The 21,247-nt window shown below is 41.2% G+C and overlaps 1 protein-coding gene across 3 annotated transcripts in view; it reads right to left on the bottom strand.

Moving 5' to 3' along the window:
* Positions 1 to 2,032: 2,032 nt before the first annotated feature.
* Positions 2,033 to 21,247, bottom strand: part of IFT80 (intraflagellar transport 80) — a 35,315-nt gene continuing 16,100 nt past the window's right edge. Inside the window, exons 9-23 of one of the 3 annotated variants that reach the window (XR_001523381.3) lie at positions 19,742 to 19,921; positions 18,426 to 18,544; positions 17,892 to 17,966; positions 17,312 to 17,475; positions 16,717 to 16,781; positions 16,139 to 16,274; positions 15,664 to 15,811; positions 15,083 to 15,254; positions 13,358 to 13,447; positions 13,091 to 13,263; positions 11,943 to 12,066; positions 9,473 to 9,627; positions 7,717 to 7,872; positions 6,702 to 6,824; positions 2,033 to 4,565 (exon numbers count right to left, since the gene is read on the bottom strand). Coding sequence is in view for 2 of the 3 variants with exons in the window: in XM_015638126.3 (XP_015493612.1) it covers positions 9,514 to 9,627; positions 11,943 to 12,066; positions 13,091 to 13,263; positions 13,358 to 13,447; positions 15,083 to 15,254; positions 15,664 to 15,811; positions 16,139 to 16,274; positions 16,717 to 16,781; positions 17,312 to 17,475; positions 17,892 to 17,966; positions 18,426 to 18,544; positions 19,742 to 19,921 (1,560 nt within the window). In the remaining variant the exon portion in view is untranslated. Of the gene's footprint in view, positions 4,566 to 6,701; positions 6,825 to 7,611; positions 7,873 to 8,529; positions 9,628 to 11,942; positions 12,067 to 13,090; positions 13,264 to 13,357; positions 13,448 to 15,082; positions 15,255 to 15,663; positions 15,812 to 16,138; positions 16,275 to 16,716; positions 16,782 to 17,311; positions 17,476 to 17,891; positions 17,967 to 18,425; positions 18,545 to 19,741; positions 19,922 to 21,247 lie in introns of those variants that run through there. The other 2 variants (XM_015638126.3, XM_015638125.3) reach the window with 2 other exon arrangements.

Raw genomic sequence — 21,247 nt, 5'->3', positions numbered from 1 at the left:
CTCTTCCCTGACTCCCATCCCCATTTCCAGCGTTAAATGTCACCGAGTGAAACCCAGCCTGAGCAGGAATCCGGGGCTGGACACGGCAAATCTGCTCTTGGGGCTTGGCAGGAGCCACCCACCTCATTTTCCAGCAGGGAATATTTGCCCTTCTCCAGCCATCCCACCAGTTTGTGCTGCCCAAAAGGGACACAGCAGCATCCAGCAGGATCCCCAAGGCCTGGGATGGATCCAGGGGGGGCCATTCCAGAGCTTTTCCCTGTTTTCCACGCCGCCTCCAAGGCTGACACGGTTGTTTAAGGAGAGTAAAAATAGCAGGGTCAAAGCTCTCCTGCCCCCTCATCATCCCCTCCTTGTGTCTGCATCTTTCCCTGAGGATGCTTCCCTGTGGAACACACAGCCCTGTGCCCTCCTCTCTCCTGGAAAAACAGCTGGAAAGGTTTTCTCCCATTTTAAAAAAGATTTTCTCCCTTTTTAAAAAAGGTTTTCTCCCTTTTCCCCCCTTTTTAAACAGCCTTTAGCAGCCTCAGTTGGGGGTTCTGGATTTTCCCCCAGGAAAACTCTCTGGCTGCAGCCTGCTGCACAGGGAATCCAGGGAATTCAGGCTCCTGTGGACAAACTGGGGTGGGAAATGTTCTGTTTGGTAAGGAATAAAATCTCTTCAGAAGGAAGGGGAGAAGGAGAGGGAAATGGGAAATGGGAAAGGGGAAATGGGAAATGGGAAAGGGGAAAGGGGAAATGGGAANGGGAAAGGGGAAATGGGAAATGGGAAAGGGGAAAGGGGAAATGGGAAGGGGGAAATGGGAAATGGGAAATGGGAAAGGGGAAATGGGAAAGGGGAAATAGGAAATGGGAAATGGGAAAGGGGAAAGGGGAAAGGGGAAAGGGGAAATGGGAAAGGGGAAATGGGAAATGGGAAGGGGGAAATGGGAAACTCCCTGCCTGGGCATTGCCCCACTCTTCTGACCCCCACAAAAACTGGGATCCCTGAAATTCCTGGGACATGTGGGGCGGCAGGGAAGCAGCTGGGCTGCAGCCAGGAAAACTGGGATTACCTGGAATTCCTGGTGGAATGGCAGGGAAGCAGCTGGGCTGCAGGCAGGATGATCCCTCTTGGAATCCTGGAGCTGGCAGAGCATCCCGGGCTGTGTCACACGAATCCTTTCACCTCTCGCTGCTCCGGGATGCTCCAGGGCAGCCGGGGCGGGATCGTCCCGCTGGGAATTGCTGCTCCTGACTCATGCGATTCGTGTGGGAGAGCAGCAGGGATGGGAAAGAATCCGCTGCTATATTTAACCACAAATAATAGGAAGAGGTTGAGTTTTTGGGCTGAGTTGTAAATAACAGCGGGATGAAATCACGGCAGAAATCCACGGCGGGATCGCGGCAGCCTCTGCAGAACCCGAATGACTAACAAGGAAAAATGCTGCTCCCTGGAAAACACAAAGAATTTCAAAATGAGAAAGGTTTTGGTTATTCCAGAGGGACACGGGGATCCTTCCAGCTGTGATAAATCGTCCCTCAGTGCCTTTGAGGATATTTCAGTGTTTCTGTGCCAGCTGCTCCCACCTAGCCCTGGGTGGGATCTCCTCCCTGGATCCCAAAGGGATTCCATATGGATGGTGTGGGATCGAGGCTTCATCCTGGAATCACTTTTAGGAGTTAAGATCATTTGATTCAAAGGAAAAACAGAAAATCATCCCTTATAGGAAGAGATGCTCATTATTTGTAACTCTAAAAGCCTCTGCCAAAGTCATTACATGAGTGGGAGCCTTTCCATGGAGTCAAGGGATAAAAATACTAATTATGAGGAATTATTGCAAAGGGAAAACCAGTCCAAGCCAATCTTTCTAAAGCCTCTGTGTAGCAGAAGGAATAAAAAAGAATATTTTAAGTGTCACACAAGAGCTGGAAGCTTGAAAACCATTGATATCAACATCATTGCCCTGATATTTCCACCTTTTATGTATTGGAGAAAATTGTGTTAAAGAAATAAATATTTTATGCATAAAATAGAGAAATAGATACAGAATAGATAGCAATGAATAAATTTTATTTATTTATTCGATTGGAATGATTTATTACAGAAAACACATTTCATTTCTGGAGGACACCCAAACTTGTGAACAGCCTGGGAAGGAATCAGAGTTGTCCAGGAGGGTTTCAGCCTCTCTCTCTCTCACTTTCCCTGGGTTTTAAACAGTCCAACAGCAAATATTTGCTGGCAGAGGAGATTTCTGAGCTGTGAGGTAATGGCTGGTGGAGTTGTTTTACATTTGCAGAGTCATCTCCTCGGGTTTGGGGCCTTATTGCAGTCACAGATGTGCTGGAGCAAGGGGAGGCACTGGAGCTCAGCTTTGGGGTTTAATTCCAGCTTTCCCTGAGCCCTGCTGATGGCTGGGCTTCCTTTGGAGCTTCTCTGGGAGTTTTTACAGGAATATTAAGAAGTATTTTGTTCTATTCAGAACGATTTAAGAATTATTTTGGCCTTGGAGGAGGTTCCCACCAGGCTGTGTTTGATTATCATGGAATGGTTTGGGTGGGAAGGGACCTTAATCCCATTCACCTCCACCATCCCAGGGTGCTCCAACCTGGCCTTGGACACTTCCAGGGATGTGGCAGCTACAGATTTTCTGTCCAACCTCCAGTGCAGCAGCGATTTGCTCCTTAATTCCTATAAAAAACCTCAATTATCACAAGGTTTGGATCAACCAGATATAAAAATAACATTGAAGTTGAGAGTGCTGAACCTGTTCCTATCAACATCCAGAGCTGTGCTTCCCTCCATGAATCCATGGGATTTTTCCAGCTACCAAACACGTGAGGCTCTCAGAGTCTTCCCAAAAAAACAAACCTCAGGTCATCATGATTTTTTTCCTGAGTAGTTTCCCCATATTTGGGGGAAAAAACACATCAAAGGGAATTCAGATGTGAAGCATCACTGTTCCAAGAGCATTTTTATGGAGCAGATTCCCGTGGGGAGGACTTTGGAGCTCCCGAAATGGCAATTTGGGGACAATGACACCATCAAATGGTTGTTTTGCTGTGTCAGCCCTTTGGCAGGACACCTGAAAGGTCTGGGAGTCCTGGAGCCTTAATGATCCTGCTGCTCCAAAGGGATCGATGGGTTTCTGCAGGGGTCATTTGCAGGATCAATAGTTGTCCATCCCCTGCAAAACTGGAGAAAATCAACTTGAAAGCTCCTTCCCAGCACCAGCACAGCGGCTCTGGATTTTACCTGACTCCAGGGAGTTTCAAAGTGGCTTTCCTACAGATTTTGGGATGGGGCAGGCAGGATGTGGTCACTATTGATGAGTTTATTCCTGTTCACATCTCCTGGTCCTGCCCCAGTGCTCTGCTGTGCTTGGGAGGCACAGAAATTCCAGCTTGGATGGAGCTGGGAGCAACCTGCTCTAGTGGAAGTTGTCCCTGCCTGTGGAATCCTGATGGAATCAAAGGTCCCTGCCTGCCACCACACTCCCACTCTCCACAGATTTCCAAAATGCAGCAGCTGAACCAGCTGCACCTCCCCAAATCCCCCAAAACCCACAGAGGACGCAGCCCCTATATCCACAGCCACCCCAGGATGAATCCCCTGGCCCAAATTCCTCCTGAGCCTGTATTTTCCAAGCATTTCCTCCTGATTCCTGCATTTTTCCAAGCCAGGCATGGGGCAGAGGGAGCTGGGGTTGCTGCAGAGCAGGAATCCTTATTCCTTCTTGTACCCTGCTCACTCCAGCCAGTTTTCCTTGTCCGATGGGATGAGGAGCTGCTCCCGAGCCACTGCTGCAGGCTGAGCACCAAATCCCAGCTCACAGCACACAGGGCCAGGCAAAACATTGGTTTTAACGAGTTATCAACAGGCTTTAATATTTCATGGAGCTCTGAGGGAGTCCCAGCTGATCAGAAATGCTGTTAAAAGGCTGAGCTCTATTAACAGCCGGGCAGGTTTTGCCAGGCGCCTGCTGTTTGCTCCCAATTTGCCATCAAAACACCACACATCAGTTATTGTCAGGTCTGGAGGGAATGTGGCCCCCAGAGCTGGAGCTGGAGCTGGAGCTGGAGCATCCCAAATCCTGCTGGCCACGGGCAGGGATGAGCCCCCAGAGCAAAGGGTCCCCAAAGTCCCCCCTGTGTGAGGAGCAGCTCCTAAAGCAGCTGGGGCTGCACCCGCTGCTGGCACCTCCTGCCCTCCTCTCCCAGCTCCTGCCCCCTTCTGCAGGGAGAAATGTCCCCAAAATGAGGAAACAGATGCAGAATAAACCCCTGAAATCCAGAAAGAAACAGCAGTTTCTCCTTGTTTGCCAGAAGCTCAGCATCACCACCACCTCCTTCCTCAAACTCCGGATCACAGCTGAGATTCTTTCCCTCATTTTTGTCCCTGAGCACTCCAAAATGTGTCATAAATACATTATAACCCCAAACTGGGGCTGACAGCAGGGGGATGGCTCGCAGCTATCAGCAGTGAAATCATCACCAGTAAACAGGACAAAGGAAACAAATTTACCCCACGAGCCGCTCACGTAGGTGGGTCAGCAGCTGCCTATCAGATTTGGCAGGGTCACCTAAGAGGAAACCAAGCAGAAAAGGTCTTGGTCAGCTTTTGCCATGTTTGATGTTAGTCAGTTTTTCCATGATGAGAGCTCCCTCTCCTCTCTCCTTTCTGCTGGAGTTTTGCAATGGAGCTGAAGGTGATCAGCAAACCACACATTGAGGGGCTGAGCTCATGGCTTGGGACACCCCTGGGTGACACAGGGACCTGTGGAACCTTCATGGCAGGAATAAAAGCCAACAAAAAGAGAAGGCAGAAGGTCTCTGTGTGCCTGCACAGGGCCCCAGTCTGTCAGTGCCTGCTCTGACACTGCTGTGGCCCCCATTTTTAAGCTGCAAAGTCAGTGCTGGGCTCTGCACCTTGAGTTGCTCAGGGCTCAGGTGTCACCCTGATGTCCTTGGCTCCTGCTCATCCCTGCACCTTTGGGTTCATCCCTCATGCTCAGGTATTGCTCATCCCCACACCCTTAAGTGCCACACATCCCTGTGGCCTTGGATCCTGCTGCTCCCTGCATCCTCAGGTTCTCTCTCTCACCCTTGGGGACGGCTCATCCCCCGATGCTGGGCTCCTGCTCATCCCTGCATCCTCAGGTTCTCTCTCCCACCCTTGGGTACCGCTCATCCCCCGATGCTGGGCTCCTGCTGCTCCCTGCACCCCCGGTCCCCACACTCGGGTTATCCTGTCGGGGCTCAGCCACGACTGCTGCCGGGGCCATCCCACCGCTGACCCCTCTCCCGAGGCCGCTCCTGGCCTCGTGCCCGGCCCCATTAGGCGGTGAACGGCCGCCAAATGCTCCCATCAATATTTGATGCGGCCCGAAGCGCTCCGGGCGCGGATAAAGCGCGGCGCTGCGGGCGGGCAGCGAGGCGCTCAGCGGGGATGGCGGGCGGCCGGAGCCCGGGGCCGTGCGGCCGGGACGGCTGCGTTGGCCCGGGGGTGTTGGCCGGTTCGGGGGCGGTGTCGGCTCCTCCGTGGGTGCCGCGGGCTCGGTGGCTGGCTCGGAGGCTGGCGGCGCTGCTGGTGCTGCTGGCGCTGCTGGCCGCGGGCTGTGCGCTCCGCCGCCGCGCCTGCCCCGCGCCCCGCCGGCCGCGACCCCCGGCCCGCCGCGCCCCGCCCGCAGCCCCGGGCTCCGGGGACACCGCCGGGCCCCCGGCAGCGGGGATGGGCGTGCGGCTGCCGAACCTGCCCAGCTACGAGGAGGTGAAACACCTGCCCAGCTACGAGGAGGCGCAGCGCTGCCCGGCCGCGGAACACGGCGGGGATGCGGGGATGCGGGGCTGAGCACCCCCGGCTGCGCTCCCGCGGCACCGCTCTGATGGAGCATCCTCATCCTCATCCTCATCCTCAGGACCCTCGGGAGACACAGCGGACAGCCCCAGGGTGGCCCAGGAGGGATGCGACACCAGGAACCAGCAGCGTTCTCTGGTGGGACACTGGGGATCCCCGGGAATGCTCCACATCGCAGGGTGACCTGCGGGATCTGCAAAGGGACCTGCCAGGGACACTGGGGATCCCCGGGAATGCTCCTGGACACCTGGCTCTGTGAAGGGACACTGGGGATCCCCGGGAATGCTCCTGGACACCTGGCTCTGTGAAGGGATGTGTGGAATTCCGCGGAGGGATGGGACACGCTGCCTGGAGCCGCTGGAATGGTTCCCGGAGCCCAGCCCTGGAAGGTGACTCGGGGACCAAGGCCAGGACACGGAGGGATGGGGAGAGCATTCCCAGCTGCTCCCAGCTGGGCTCGCGTCCCTCGGGAATTTCGGGATTGCTCTGCTGTGGGATTTTGGACACGACTGGGTGATCCTCACCCCCACGGGTGCCACAGGGAGCTTTTGGGACAGCCAGAGCTGGCTGTGCCCCCTGGCCTGGGCAGCAGGGGAAGGGGGAACCTCTCCAAAACCTGCAAATGAAATATCAGCGCTTCCTGCTCTAAGGGAATATAAATAAATATCACAGCTCCTGCCCAGAGCCGGGAGATCTCCCAGGAACAAGAAAAAGCCCAGGAAAGGCAGAAACCTCCTCCACCCCCAGCGCAGCCCTGAGCGAGCCGGGAGCGCCTCCCTCACTCCTCAATTCCCCTGCACCGAGCTCAGCCCGGCTCTCCTGGCACTGGAACTGCTCGGTGCCCAAAACTTTCATTAAATACCTTTATTTTTCCTTTCCTAGCTTGACTTTAGCACCTGGAACTGAGGATGTGGTCAGTGCAGAGCAGCAGCCACGAGCGCCTCCCTGTCTCTCCTCTCAAGGTGTCTCTAATGGCAAAGACAACCTGCAGGTTTATTTAAAATACAGATTAGAGCTTTTAGAAAGGGCAGGGCTCCCACTAGCACTGTCATTTCTTTAGAGAAAGGAAAATTCTTGTAGACCCTTCATGAGAAACCCAGAAATAATGAAATGTTTTGGTTTTTGTACAAGGAAGGCCTGTGCAGACCCATCCCTCTCTCTCCCTGGAGGTACCAGCCCATCCTATTTCCCCAAACTTTTACAGCAGGGCAAAGGCACCTGAATTAAAATGAAAAGTTAAATTCCAGTATTGGACATTTTATAGCACCCTGATTTGATTTGGATCAACAAAAATAAACTTTGGTAATGGAGATTCTCAATTCGTAAATTGAGAATCTCAATTTATGAATTTTTTTCTCCCTGGCTCTTCCCCATCCTCTGCAGAGCAATGTATCATCTCTGAAAATAAAGAAATGGAAGTCTTAAAATTAATATAGTTAATAAAAAAAAGTAGAAAAAACGATTTCAAAGACATACCTATAACATCAAAAATAATAAATTGCTTCTCTCTAACTCCCCCCCCATCTATAGGTGATGTAAACTTTGTATTTATATAAATATCTATTAAAATTTCAGAATAAAATTTTAGAAAGCTTCAAGCTTTTCTGGTTTTGCTCATTTATAATTTTGACTATTTTGAAGTGAATAAGGCAATAATCACCAGGATTTCTGCAGGAAATGGTTCCACATGATCTGTAAAATCAAATTTTCATGTCAGATGATTCAAACCTTCCTCCTGTTCCGGTCCCAAAGGGTAAAATCCCACAGATAAATCCAGATTTCAAAGTTTTATTGCCTTAAAAACCAGTAAACCAAAATGTATTTTTAATTTTTCCTCTGAACCATTACAAATATGCAGCAGGTTTTGAAACACCCACCTGAGCTTTTTGCTTTTACCTCACTTGAGGATTTTATTTTTCACCTGAAGGTTTGTTTTTCAACCTCCATTTTTTATCAGATTCAAGAGATCCTTTAAATCAGAGAGGATTTACTGTGGCCAAGGATAAATGAAGTGAATGAACTCAAGTCTCACCCTGCAACGGCAAAATTTGGGTTATTTTTGATTATTGATCCATCACAGCAGCACCTAAACAATCGAATTTTAATCATGTTAATTAATCTCTGTTTCTTAAATTGGTTTATGATGGTTTAAATCAAGCAGGAAGTAATTAAATAAGAGGTAATTGTTTTTAAAAGAGGGTTTTTAAATTATTTCTCATTCTGGGCAATAATGTAACCAAAATGTACCTGAAACATCTGTAACCTTCTGCTATTTATTTTTACTTAATACTGAAAATAACTGAAAACAGGTGAAAATACAATGCAAAACTTTGAAAACCCCAGAAAAAACAGCTCAAAAATTCCCTTGGCATGGATGGATGGAATTCCAATCCCAAAATCCCAATGCCAGAGAGGCCACACAGGAACATTTTCCCCTGAGAATATCCTGAAATTTAAATTTCATACCCAGGGTCATATTTAGAACCTGGTGAAAACAAGGAATGGAAGTGCTTTTCCAAAATATTTTGCTTTGTTTTCTATTTAACACCAGGATGCTCAGGACTGGATGTGTGTGATAAAAAAATGGAATTAAACACCTCTCCCATCCCCTCCAAATGTAATTAAAACACCCCAAATATCCTTTTTTTTTAGCTCTCAAGTGGAGATCCCCACATGCAGCAGCTCTCAGAACCATTAAAAACCTCCACTTTTATTTGGTTTTATTAAGAAATTTATGAAATGTGCAAGATTTACAATTTTGCTTCATGTACAGATATTTTACATTTTGCTGGTAACATTTGAAAGATACATAATAAACCTTGTCAATGCTGAATAAGCTGCTGATATATTTATATAAATGAAGAGAATGCAGCCAGTTTTGGGTGTGAAACAAAGAAAACCGTATCTATATGAAATAACATAAATTAAAAAATAATATTTACAAATCAAGTGCTTTGGGTAGAAAAAAAATACATGAATTATTCTCTCATTTTAAATATTCTTGTCAATTTTACACATCAGATGCTACAAATGCTTTTTGTAATTTCCAACCACCCTGAAAGCAAATTCCAAAGTATTTTAAATAACAAAAAAAATTCCTTTTACTGCTGGGTGTTTTTCTTGGTGATAAACCTGAGTTGGTGAAATTATCTGAAATCATCTATTAAAGAACTCATTGGTACATCCTAACAAATATGAATTCCCACAACTGTGAGGGAAATATTTGTACTTTAGAGGCTGAAGTTCCTTTTTTTAATTGCATTTTCAGCCCTTCCAGTTTGCTAAATTTGTTTTAGGGCAATTGAAAAAAAAACTGGAGAGGTCACTGAGGTTGCAGAAATAACCAAACTTCTTAATTTGGGGCTTAAATTGTGATTTCAGTAGAGACAACCCAGGTTAAAGAATATTAATGGCAATAAAAATTGAAAATCACCAAGAGAGGAACAGTTAATTTCCCTTTTTTTCCTCATGTATGTAGCCATCACTGGCACCTGAATATAAACCCAGCTCAAAATGAAATAATTCATCTTCTGTGTCACCCAAGGATTCAAATCTACACAAATTCTCACTCCTGTGGCCCACAAAATATTTACTGTGGCTTTTTTTTTATTATTTTTTACAAGAAATCAGTACCAAATATCAAAGCAGCATTTTGAAGGTGCCCAAAATGTGAATTATTGCTGCACAGTCACGCTGCTCCTCACTGCAGCACTGGCTGCTGCTCGTTCTCTTTCTTTAGCAATTTCCAGCTCTATTTTGGCTTTGATTTTATTCCAATCCACTTCCAGCTGTAAGAAGAGAAAAAAATTAAACACACAGAGCTCAGCATCAGAGAGAGACAGGTCAGTTATTCAATATAAAAATATAATTATGAAGTGTTGAGTACCCAAGATGTGAGGGCACAACTGAATTTTAACTGAGTTTCCTTTAAAATAAACCAAGCCTGAGATAAAAATAAAATAATAATAATAAATAAAATTAACCAAGCCTTTGTGTCTGGCAATAAAACATAAAAATAACCTGTTTCTAATTCAATATGATAACATCAGTGTCCTGTTACTGAAAATTTAGCCCTGCATCATTAATTTAGGAGTGGTGTCTCCTCCAAGGAAGCTGATAGGATATTAAACCAGTTATCTGCTCCAACAGAAATCCAATTCCTGCTTGGAATGGCCCTTCCACATCAATAAATGTTTTAGTTTTAACCTTGGCATTTCTCCAGCTGAAGAGAAATTGGCATTTTCTGGCTGTGTTTTGTGGCAGTGAAACCTCAGGCAATACACACAGCACAAATCAGGGTAGAAAAGTTGTTTCTTCCCCAAAAAAATGCTTGTCAAGGAAAAGAAAAAATGGATCATGGTACATTTGATGACCATAAAAAACATCCAAAAATGTCATTGTGCAGTTCAGTTTATTGCTGGAGAATTAATGCTGTCAAAGGTGGGATGGGGGAAGAATTTCAAGGGCTGTACAGGGAATTTTGGTCTGTAATTAAGTAATGGGATAACTGGGGAGATCCTCCAAGAGGGAAAGTGAAATTAAATACCCACATTCTCAGGTGAAAATATAATAATAATAATAATAACAATAATAGAACAATAATAATTATATTATAATTAATAATATTATAATTAAACCTCTGCTCTAGAGGTACTGACTGGGTCCAGGATTCCCAGGATATGTGTTAGGTATTAAGAACCTGATATGTAAAATAAGCACAATTTTAGATCCTGCCTGGCTGCAGAAAATCAAGGAAAAAACTCCTTATTTAAGCCTGAAGGGGTTTTAGGTTGTGAGAGGGAAATGGAGACTCTTTTTAATCCCTGAGAAGGAACTGCAGCACAAAATCTTGATTTTCTTTTCAATTTCTTTCCGATTTTTCTTTATGAGTCTGACAGGTTGCATGAAGAATTTAATTACAGCTTAAAATTCACATGATGTGGATCCCTCCTAGTCTCAGATCCAACAAAGATCTCCAGCACCTGGATGTGGAAAAGGACTTTTTTCCCTCCAGAAATCTCCTGAGTGAGACCCAAATTTCAAGACTGAGCAGCTGAAAAATCATCCTGCTCACACCTTGTCACTGCCAGGGTGGAATTCCTGAGGAATCCTGGTGGAATCTACAGCTTTCTCCAGGATTTTAAGAAAATCAGGATTATCTCCATTGTTTATCAGAAGCATCAGGGAATTTATGTGATTTTTGCTCTGTAATGGCTTTTCCAGAACACACACTTCCTGCACAGGAGCTGGAAAAGCTGCAGGATAAAAATGCTTGGAATCTGTGCTTTAATTTTCTGTATTTTCCAGATAAATTACTCTGGAATGGTTCATTAGGGGCTGAGTTTTGTTTAGAAAATAAGAACCCTTTAAAGTGCTAAAAGCTAATGACTTCCATTAGAAAGCCAGCTTTATTCCAAGTGTCCAGTGAAAGGATGTGAATTCCCAGCTCAGCTGCTCCCTGATCCATCAGCTGCAGTGGATAAAAGGATTTCACACAAAGGAAACATCTCTTTCCATAATTTCTCCCTCAGAATTCTGAGGAATAAGGAAGGGAAAAGCAGCAAGGCTGCTCAGTGGAATTGTGCCTCTCCTGAGGGAAATGTGTGGAAATATTCCAGTGGAATCCAAGATCCACCTTCTGAACTTCAGGATCTGTGAAATGCTAATAAATTGATTTACTGGTGATGCAGAGGGTTTCCAATAAATGTATATTGATCTGCTTATCATATTTATCAGAATGGCTTGCAGTTCAGATTAAATATCCAGATTCCTTCCAGGTTTGTTACTGTTTCTATCCATAAAATGCCACAAAAATGTTGGAATATTGGAGATTCTCATTGAACCATGGTGAAGTTTAGCTCCCTGTTTATAGAAAACAACTCTGCCTTCACTTGTGTGATCTTTACAAGATATTAAATATATATATCTGTCATGAATCTTCAAATAAATCCAAAATGCCCAGCTCTTCCTGGCCAAGCAGCCCAATATTAGGCCAAAAATGGTAAAAATTCCCCATTTCTGTTCACATTTGAAGCACAGAAGGAAAACAGAGGTGCAAACTCATCCCACCCTCCCAGCAGGAACAGCCCTGAGGGACACTTACACCTTCTGCATATTGCAAAAACCTTTGGTTGGTTTCTTTTTTCCCAAAATCTTCCAAGAATTTCTGTCTGTAAGCCAGGACCGTGTCCACGTGTGTCCTGTGCTTCACTGCCAGATCCAGGGCTCTGGAATAAAGCAGGAATGGGTTGGGGAAATGCTCTGGCACCACCACAATCACCAAGGTTTTGCAGAAATTCTGAGGGAGAGGGCAAAGATCCCAAATCCAATTCCACATTAGGATCAGCAGGTTAAAATACCCAACAATTATTCCCACTGACAACTTCTTCACATCAATAATTTCACGGAAATGCAGAATATTTCAGTCTAGCACAAAAATAAAAAGGTTTAATAACTTTTTTCTAGTCAGAAATAGGTTCTAAACAAGCATAATACACATTTATGATAAACTGTATATAATATTTATAAATATTGTATAGATGGAAAGGATCAGGCACTGGATTAATTAAATTCATTACTCACACTTGGTTTCTTCTCAATGACTTAAGAACACTGATATTTGATATACTGAGATTTTTTTTAGATGATAGAATAAAAGAATATTCTTTTCCTAATATTCAGCTTAAACCTCCCCTGACACAGCTTCCTAACAACACAAAATTACAGATTTGTGGGGGAAAATCAACCTTTTGCCTGAATATCTGAATAGAACAGCAGAGAAACCAGGAGGAAACAACTCAGAGGATTCTGTCAGAAAGCGTGGGGGTTTTGTTTAAAGGAGAAATTCCTCCTTTGTTTTCTCAGCCTTAATTCACATTTTCTCCACCTACACAATTGCTGGGAGTCTGAGTAGCCACAGTTTTATTTTTAGCAACAAGACATTTTAAAAGCAGCCCAAATTCCACAGCCAGTCTGGGGCATCACCGAGGGCTCCCTCAGTGCTAGCAGTGATGAAAAAGCAAAATATTATTTCAAAATGCTTCCAGGAATATTTTGGGCTTTTATCACCAAATATTTGTATTTTCTAAATATGACACAAAACGCTGGGTTTTTTGGTTTTTTAGATGTCAGGCTATCATTTAATTAGTTTTTTTGAAGTTGTGGGTGATTAAAAGATAAAAAAATGAGTCAGCAATAAAACAACTGATGGAAATAATTAGGAAAACGTATTTTAGGGGGAAAAAACCCTACCTTTCCCAGTTGTAAAGATTAATGTTGACTTGGATAGCTTGGTAAACCAGGCCTGACTGCAGCAGGAGGGTTTCAGCCTCCTGGGTGTTCCCACTGAACAGCAGCATGTGAGCCAGCCTGGATTCCTTGGATGGCAGATCCTTGATGGAATTGATGTACTGGACTTTGTCAATCTGCTCAGGACAAGGACAGCAAGGAAATTAATTATTCAACCTGGTTTTGGATTTAATTGGGATTGAATTCTGTTTCCTAATTGCATTTGCTTACCTCACCAATGGCTGCATAGGCAATTTCAGCTGTGGTCATGTCCTTGCTGGCCACTGCCATGGCAGCCAAACAAGCCCACAGGGTCTGGTCCTGAAATTCAAAATAAAAACAACTTGTCAACCTTCAAATGTTTATTAGCATGCTGCAAATGACTCCTCAAAGCAACTACACAAGGCCTGAAAATGATGTGTAATATTGTATTTATCTGTGTGTCATTTATGGCACTGTGTGGTCTAAGTCTTGCATCAGGAAATTATTCATTATTCCTCAGAACTAGGAATTAGAAAAACTTAATGGTAATAAATAATATTACACATTATTATTAATATGTATTAGTATTTTATTATTAATATTATTACATATTATTATTATGTATTATTATTTGTTTTTTACTATTATTTTTATTGTATTATTCTGTTGTTTCTGTGAGGGATTTTTGGGGTATTTTAAACATGAACTCAGAATTTAGGAAGACCCTAAATGACATTTTGATGGATTTTCAAGTGATAACATGATGACAAAGACACACTAATAAACCATATTTTGATACAGTTTAAGCTACCACATCTAAAATTCTATTCAGACAGGAAAAATGAAATTTTGGACTTGTTAGTCCAGGAATTAAGGAGATTTTAATGTTGAGTGTGTTCAAAACAAATCTGGCAATAAAGACTTGGCACTGTGAAGGTTTTCAGGAGGATCACTCTTGACTGAAATCTGAATTAACAGCTGCACTGAGGATGTTCTAAACACATTCCTGTATTTCCTGACTTTTCCATCACTCAGGACAAAGCCTCCTGCAGGAAGTCCAGAATTTGGGAAAATTCAGATTGTTCAGAGAATCAAATGCTCCTAAAATCTTTGTCACATTCTCTTCCCACTTCCCTTTTATTTAGAAAATCAGGTGATAAAATGCTGAAAGCTCAGCCTGAACTTATCCAGGAGATGAAATTCCCAGGAATTGCTCCTTGATGGATTCAAGTTGTTTTTTGTTGCTTTTTTTCCTCTCAGGAATATGAACCATTTTGTTATTCCTGATTGGAAATACTTTTTACTCTCTCAAAATTGAAATATCCTGACTTGGATGCTTAAATCAGGTGATGTGGACACTGCAAATAAAGATTCTCTTACAATTAATTCTAATTATACAACCCAAATTATCTGGATGTGCATTAATTTAATAATTGGCTACACAAATATCTGAAATACACATTCAAGGTCATGACAAAAGTGCTAAACTTTTCAAGGAATAAATGGGAAGGAAGGTTTGAAGGGATTTTGTTGTTTCAAAAACTACCACACTCACCTCATCTGTTGCTGTTGTCTAAATAAATACAAAAGAAAGCAATGGAAAAGGGAAAAAAATAAAAAGAAGTGAAATAAAATATGGAAATCAACAGGTAATTGTGGAAATGTCACTTTTAACTGGTTATGTTAAGGCCCAGACCTGAAAATTTAAGTTCAGAACTGAATTCTGTGAGCACCTGTGTTCAATCCAGCTGGACTCTGCTGTGACTGAAAATAAGAATTATTATTTATCACAGAAGTTATGGAGTTCTCATGTTATGGAATTAAGAAAACCACATCATTTTCCATGAAATGAGTGACAAAGCAGGCTGGGAACGAACCATAACATTTGATATGGAGAGATCACTATGAAAAACCACTTAAAACAATAAATATTCCATGGAATGCTATCTGAATATTCCCAAAAATCAGCTTTACCTTGACAAATCGGCAGAGCCTGACCCCATCCTCCCACCTGGAGGTGCTGATGTAGTCGTGGAGAATGGCAGGGTAAGGGGAGATGTGCAGGTGCACCAGGGACCCATCTGCTCTCCTAATTGTCACCTGATTTCCTATAAAACTCACAATCTGGGGGTTTTTGCTGAATTCACTGTGTGCAGAAAGAAAAAAAAATAAATTAATATTTATTTGTTTTTATGAGAAAGAATTTCAGATCAGTTATTTGTCACCTGCTATTTTGTTATTTTTAATTTCTGATGTAATCCAAACAAATCTTTTCTGTTTGTTTTTTACAAAACATGAGGTAATATTTTATGAGAAAGAATTCCAATTCTGCTTTTACCTTGAGGTGCTGCTCTCCTTTCAAACCCTGCATCATCATTTCAACCCTAAACTTTATAATTTTCCTTTTAAAACCCTTTTTCCTCGTTTCCCAGTCAAGAAACAGGTAAATTTTTAAAAGTTGCAAGGCCAGTTTTTACTTCTCATGACCACAATTTGTTAAGAAAGGAGGGAAATAATTAAAATAAATCATATTTGGATTTAAAAGGATTTCTTACCTGGCATCTTTTTCATACAGGGTTTTTGGGAGAAGATCTTTATCCACATAAACAGTGTTGGGATAATACCAGACTGTGAACCTGGAATCCTGAATCCCACACAGGATGTTGGAGGTGTCATTCCAGGCCAAACTTTGCACCATTGTCCCTTCATTTAGAGATAATAAATAATTAGAAATAAATAAAACATTTCCAGAAGAAGCTTATAAATAAAGGGAATTCTAACAGGGTGGTTATTCATCATTTTTAGTTGCTTTTCTAAGGTTTTAACTCCGTATTTGTAATATTTTAAAAGCTGCTTTGCATGGAAATGATAGAAAAATGATCAGATTTCAGATAAAGTTTCATATAAAAGCCTCAGTTTATTTAAAAATTCAATTTCACTGCTAATTAAACAAAATGTTGTCCCTTGTATTAAATAAAAATTTATTTCCCTCACAGCATCTTCCCAAACATCCATTTGAATTCTCCTCACCTATCTTGACAATCTTCTGCTCTTTCCCAAACCTTTTCACAGAGGTGATGAAAAGATCTCTGTTCTTATCAGTAAAAGCTATTTTTCTCTCACTTGTCAGTCCTTTCTGGTCCAAAGCAATCTCCACAATCTCTGTCTGAAAAGATAAAAGAGAATTTTGATTTTTATATTGGATTCTTATATTGGATCTGATTTTTATTTTGGAGCTTTTATATTTGGATACTCAAATTGATTTTTTTTCCTAAAAACAAGGCACAAAATTCTTTGATAAACTGGGTTGGAAAAACACTTTGTGTGAGATTTCTCAGTGGAATAAATCATTCCATGAGGTTAGAATTAAGATTATTTCAAAGTCCTTTCCAACCCAACCCATTCCATGATTCTGTGATTCTATAAATTGAATTTAATGAAGATTAAAACAATTCTGAAGACAACACAAAGCACTAAAAGTCAGCTGAAAAGCTCCTTTCTATTAAGATTTTAAAATTTTTAATGGGTTTTTAGTCCCATTATTGAGGAAAACCATTAGTGGTTCTTAATTTCTGAGTAAAATAAAGGCATTAAAGCCTTCACTTTACCTTGTGGGTCAGATGTTTTCCATCACCCAGTGGCTTCCCAGATAAAGCTTCAAATATGTAGATAACTGAAGGAAAAGAATGATATGGTTTATTAATGAAAAGCACAAATTCTTAATGGATTTTTCCAGATCTTTTTTGAGTGTAATTTAGTGCAAGTGGATAAAACATTCTGTGTGAGCTTTCCCAGTGATTTTCACACGGTGGGGAGAAAAAAATCTTATAAAAAAGTGAATTTTCACTTCCTACTCCTATTTTTCATTTCCTATCTCAAATGGGGCTTTACAGAAAATGACACCAAATTGTGATACAAATCTGCACCCGGAATTTAAATAAATCCACATTTCCAATATCAGATTTTCTCCATCTTAACCCACAATTTAATGAATGAGAATGTTTAGGAAGAGAGAAAATTGAAAAAACCCACCTGGGAGTAAAAACTTAAATATTTTCTGTAAATATTCCATGGATCAACTGAAAATTCAGAGCCAGACCGTTCTCTTGAAGTTTTAAAATTAATTTTAAGCAATACCCATAACTTGAATTAATTTTTATAATAAATATATGTATTTTTTATCCTAAATAAAACAGAATTTACCCTTCTCATCAGCTTTGTCCTTCACTGCCAGGGTGTCATTGCTCAGGGACACTGTCTTGGCATTTAAAATGTCTGTTCTCATGCCTGGATATTTTGGAGAGGAAATTAATCTGCCTTCATAGGAATATAAATAAAGTCCTCCACCATCCACAAGAAGAAAATGCCTAAGAAATAAAAAATCAACCCAACAATAAAGAAGTAAATCACTAAATCATATTTAAAAATGGTATTTTCAACAATGGGAAGGTTGTTGTTTAATATCCTGTAATTGTTCTTCCAGTTTCCATCAGTTCTATGCTTTAAATTTTCAAGATATTCTGCAAGTTTTGTATGGAAAAGTTTGGTTTTAATGTATTATCCTTTCCCCAGGAGAAACATTTATTATGTGAAATATTTACCATTTTATCTGGGTATATTTTGCTTATTTCTCATATTTCAACTTGAGATTATTTTGTTATATATAGATATATACACATATATAATAGGCATATATTATAATATAGATAATTAATTTATTAATTAATTTAATAGCTATATTTTGTTCATAATGAGCATAAGAAGAATTTAAGAAGTCAGGTACCTTTCTGCTTGGAGAATCAAACTCACAGTTCCTTCCTTCAGGTCAAAAATCAATGGAGTGTTCCAGTTCTTTGTCCTGCAAATATAAAAAAAATCAGCATTAAAATCACTAATTTCCACATATTTCAAACACAAAGTTGCATTCAGCAAGCAAAACACACATTTTTCACCATCAAATATTCCTAAAAAGGAGGTTTTCCAACTTCAAACAGCATTTAGGAAGGGAAGGAACACAGGTAAGCACAAAATCTGATGGAATGACACTTTTGCATTCATTGTTTCATCCTTTCCCATCAGCAGCAGCTGCCCCAGGAGCCTTAAAACCAACAAAATTATATTGATATAGACTATTTTATTTAAAAAATGTTTTTAAAACATTCCTGACTCTTTTACAGTGATCTACAGTAGTGTTCACTGAGCAGATATTCTACTGAATATCTCAATTAATTAACAATAAATTAATGATTGTGCTTCCAATCAAGTTTCTGCCACTTTTTCCCAAACAATCAGAGCAAGAGGAATTTGCTTTACTCACGAGAACACATAACACTGCAGGGAAGTGGAAACCACCAAATATCCATAATTCAGGGAGGCTTTAATGACCCTGTCCCGGAATTCCAACAAATCCACAGCATCGTTGATGACATTGTGCACCTGAGCAAAGGGAAATGATCATAGAATTAAAATTCATGAATGAAATATTCCTGTTGAGGAAATAATTTGAGATGGAGGAGGTCTGAAAATTCCCATTTTAAGACTGTTCACAGTTGTTGATTATTTGAATATTTGAAATAAACGCGGCAATGTTTATTTTATTGTTATTTAAATAAATGTTGGTGTTATTTAAATAAACACTTCATCCAAACATCTCATTGGGATGATGATGCTGCAGAGCTCTGGAATTTGAGTGATTCCACACTGGAAAGCACAGGAAATTCAGGAGATGGGCTGGGTGAGCAGGTTGTGGTTTTATTATTCTGCTTAAAATTTGCTCAAGAAAATCAGAATTTGCCTCAAATCAACACAGATTTTTCACCTCAGAGATTTTATGGAGCTAAAAATCCAAGGGGGGACCTTAAACAAAAAAGTATCCTGGATTTTGTTGTGGGGTTTTGGGGTTTTTTTTTGGAAGATGTCACCCTTCTCAGGGTGGTAACTTCCTTCTGCTGTTCTCCATTATGCACCAATTGCAAAACAATGACTGACCTCAATTATTCCAAGAGCCTAAAAACCATTTCCAAGGACATATTAATTGCTATGCCCACCACATCATCACTAATTAACTTTGCCATTGTAATACTCAGGGAAAAGAATCCATCTGCAAGTTTTTTTTGTAGGATTTTCCTACAAAATAAATAGGTATAAAATCAGTGTAAAATACTGAGAATTAAAAATGAGTCAGGGTTAGCTACACTTCCTCACTCTCTGCATATTCAAAAAGAGAATTCAAATCCCAAGGAGATCATTCCCAAGTCCATCTGGTACGAGTCGATGTCTGGGAATGAGGGAAAAAATTGGGAATTTTGAGCTGATGTGCGCTGTGTGTTCCCAGACACTGACTCACAACATCCCACCCACGGCCCCAAACCCAAATCCAGCTCTTCCCAAATCCAAACCCAATATGAAAAGAAAAAAAAACAAAACCCAAACATTTAATGGTTTAATTAGGAATTTAGGATGCTGAAAAGCCCAAACGTGTAATTTGAAAAATGTGGAAGGATGGAAATCTTTATTATCCCAGAGAACGAAAGTTGTGAGTCAATGTCTGGGAACACAAATCCAATTCAAAATTCCCATTTTGCATTAAAACAAGCTTTGTGAGCAGGCTGCCCAGCTCTGAGGTGATTTTACCTTCATGGTTCTTCTCTTCATTAAGGTAATTTGGAAGTTTTTCCACTCCCAGTGTTGTTCCACCACGTGGGCAAAGATGACCTGGCCATTCCCACACGCTCCGGCCAGCTGGGTGCCATCGATGGACCAGGAAATGGCAAAAATGCTGCCAGTGTTGGGCTTCTCCAGGGAATAAGACCACTGGAAAAAAATAAAAATCATCATTTCAGTTACTCTGTTTTTTTTAGAAGTCATTTATTGTCATAAATAGGTTTGCAGGGTTGGGGTTTCTCAAGGAGCCACAATAAAATGAAGTTTTTGTTGCATTGGGGTTGGATGTTTAAGTCAGACTCTGGAAAAAAAAAAGGGGAAAGCATCAGGTAAAGCAGAAATTAAAAATGCACAATGCTTGAAGTACATCAGGCATCAGTTTTGTACTCATAACTTACTCCAAGTGTATTCTCATTCACAAATCCAGGGAATCACTACATAAAATTAAGGTGCTTAAGAAATAATTACATTTCCTCCACTCTGTTACTGTCCAAGGATTAATTAAAAATTTCCTCCAGTAAAGACCTTAATTCTTAATTCCCTCAGCCTTATCATGAGACTCCTCTGAAATTTAGATCTGCATTAATAAATTCTTGTCAAAAATTTGAATTTTCAGACCAAGATCTTTTGTTGAATTTCCTGCACATCAGGAACACAAATCATTCTGAATTTTCAAACAGATGTTTCCCTGAAAATGGATGACAAATAAAAATTAAATAACCTTTTCCAGGGAATTTCAGGAAGATATTGAAGCAGATTTTGAAACAAGAGGCAAATCTCAATTATTTCCTCTTCATGTAATAGAATATTTTAAAAAAATGTAGTAATTGAAGAACTACCTGAATATTCAAATATATTTGAAGTCTTAAAGAGCAAATCAATAATAAAAATCATGTGATTGAAGTTAAATGTAAACTTTGGATTGACTTTTGGATACCTGAAATTACCCCAAAAGGGGCACAGCTGGAAGAAAATCCTCACCTGATTTTCTAACACATTTCATAATCTGATTACTTCTGCAGAGCGTAAAATCCCAAAAATCCCAGTATTTGTATGATTTAGATGGAAGGAAATCACAAAAATTCCAGTAAAATAAAGGTGTTGGACTTAAAAAGGTTCAGCAGGAAGGAAATTCCATTGGGTGAAATCCAACCCCAGCTGGAATTTGGGAATTGTGAGTGGAATTAAAGCTCTTTTTTTACACACCAGGGTGAGTTAAAGGTGATTCTGGCACTGCCTGAATTTCCAGTTTCAAGCTTTGATTTTAAGGCTTCATCATCCTCATCATCCCCTGTCTGTGTGAGCTGCACTTGGGAAAGAAATTTCCATATTTGAATTGCAAGGAAGCAAATTCCCATTTTTTTTTTAATTGCAAAGAAGGAAATTCCCATTTCTTTTGAATTGCAAGGAAGGAAATTCCCATTTTTGAATTGCAAGGAAAGAAATTCCCATTTTTGAATTGCAAGGAAGGAAATT

This window comes from Parus major, chromosome 9 (genome assembly GCF_001522545.3).
Source record: "Parus major isolate Abel chromosome 9, Parus_major1.1, whole genome shotgun sequence".
NCBI lineage: Eukaryota > Metazoa > Chordata > Aves > Passeriformes > Paridae > Parus > Parus major.
Note: the sequence above shows the minus strand (reverse complement) of the source record. Positions and strands in the feature narration are given on the sequence as shown.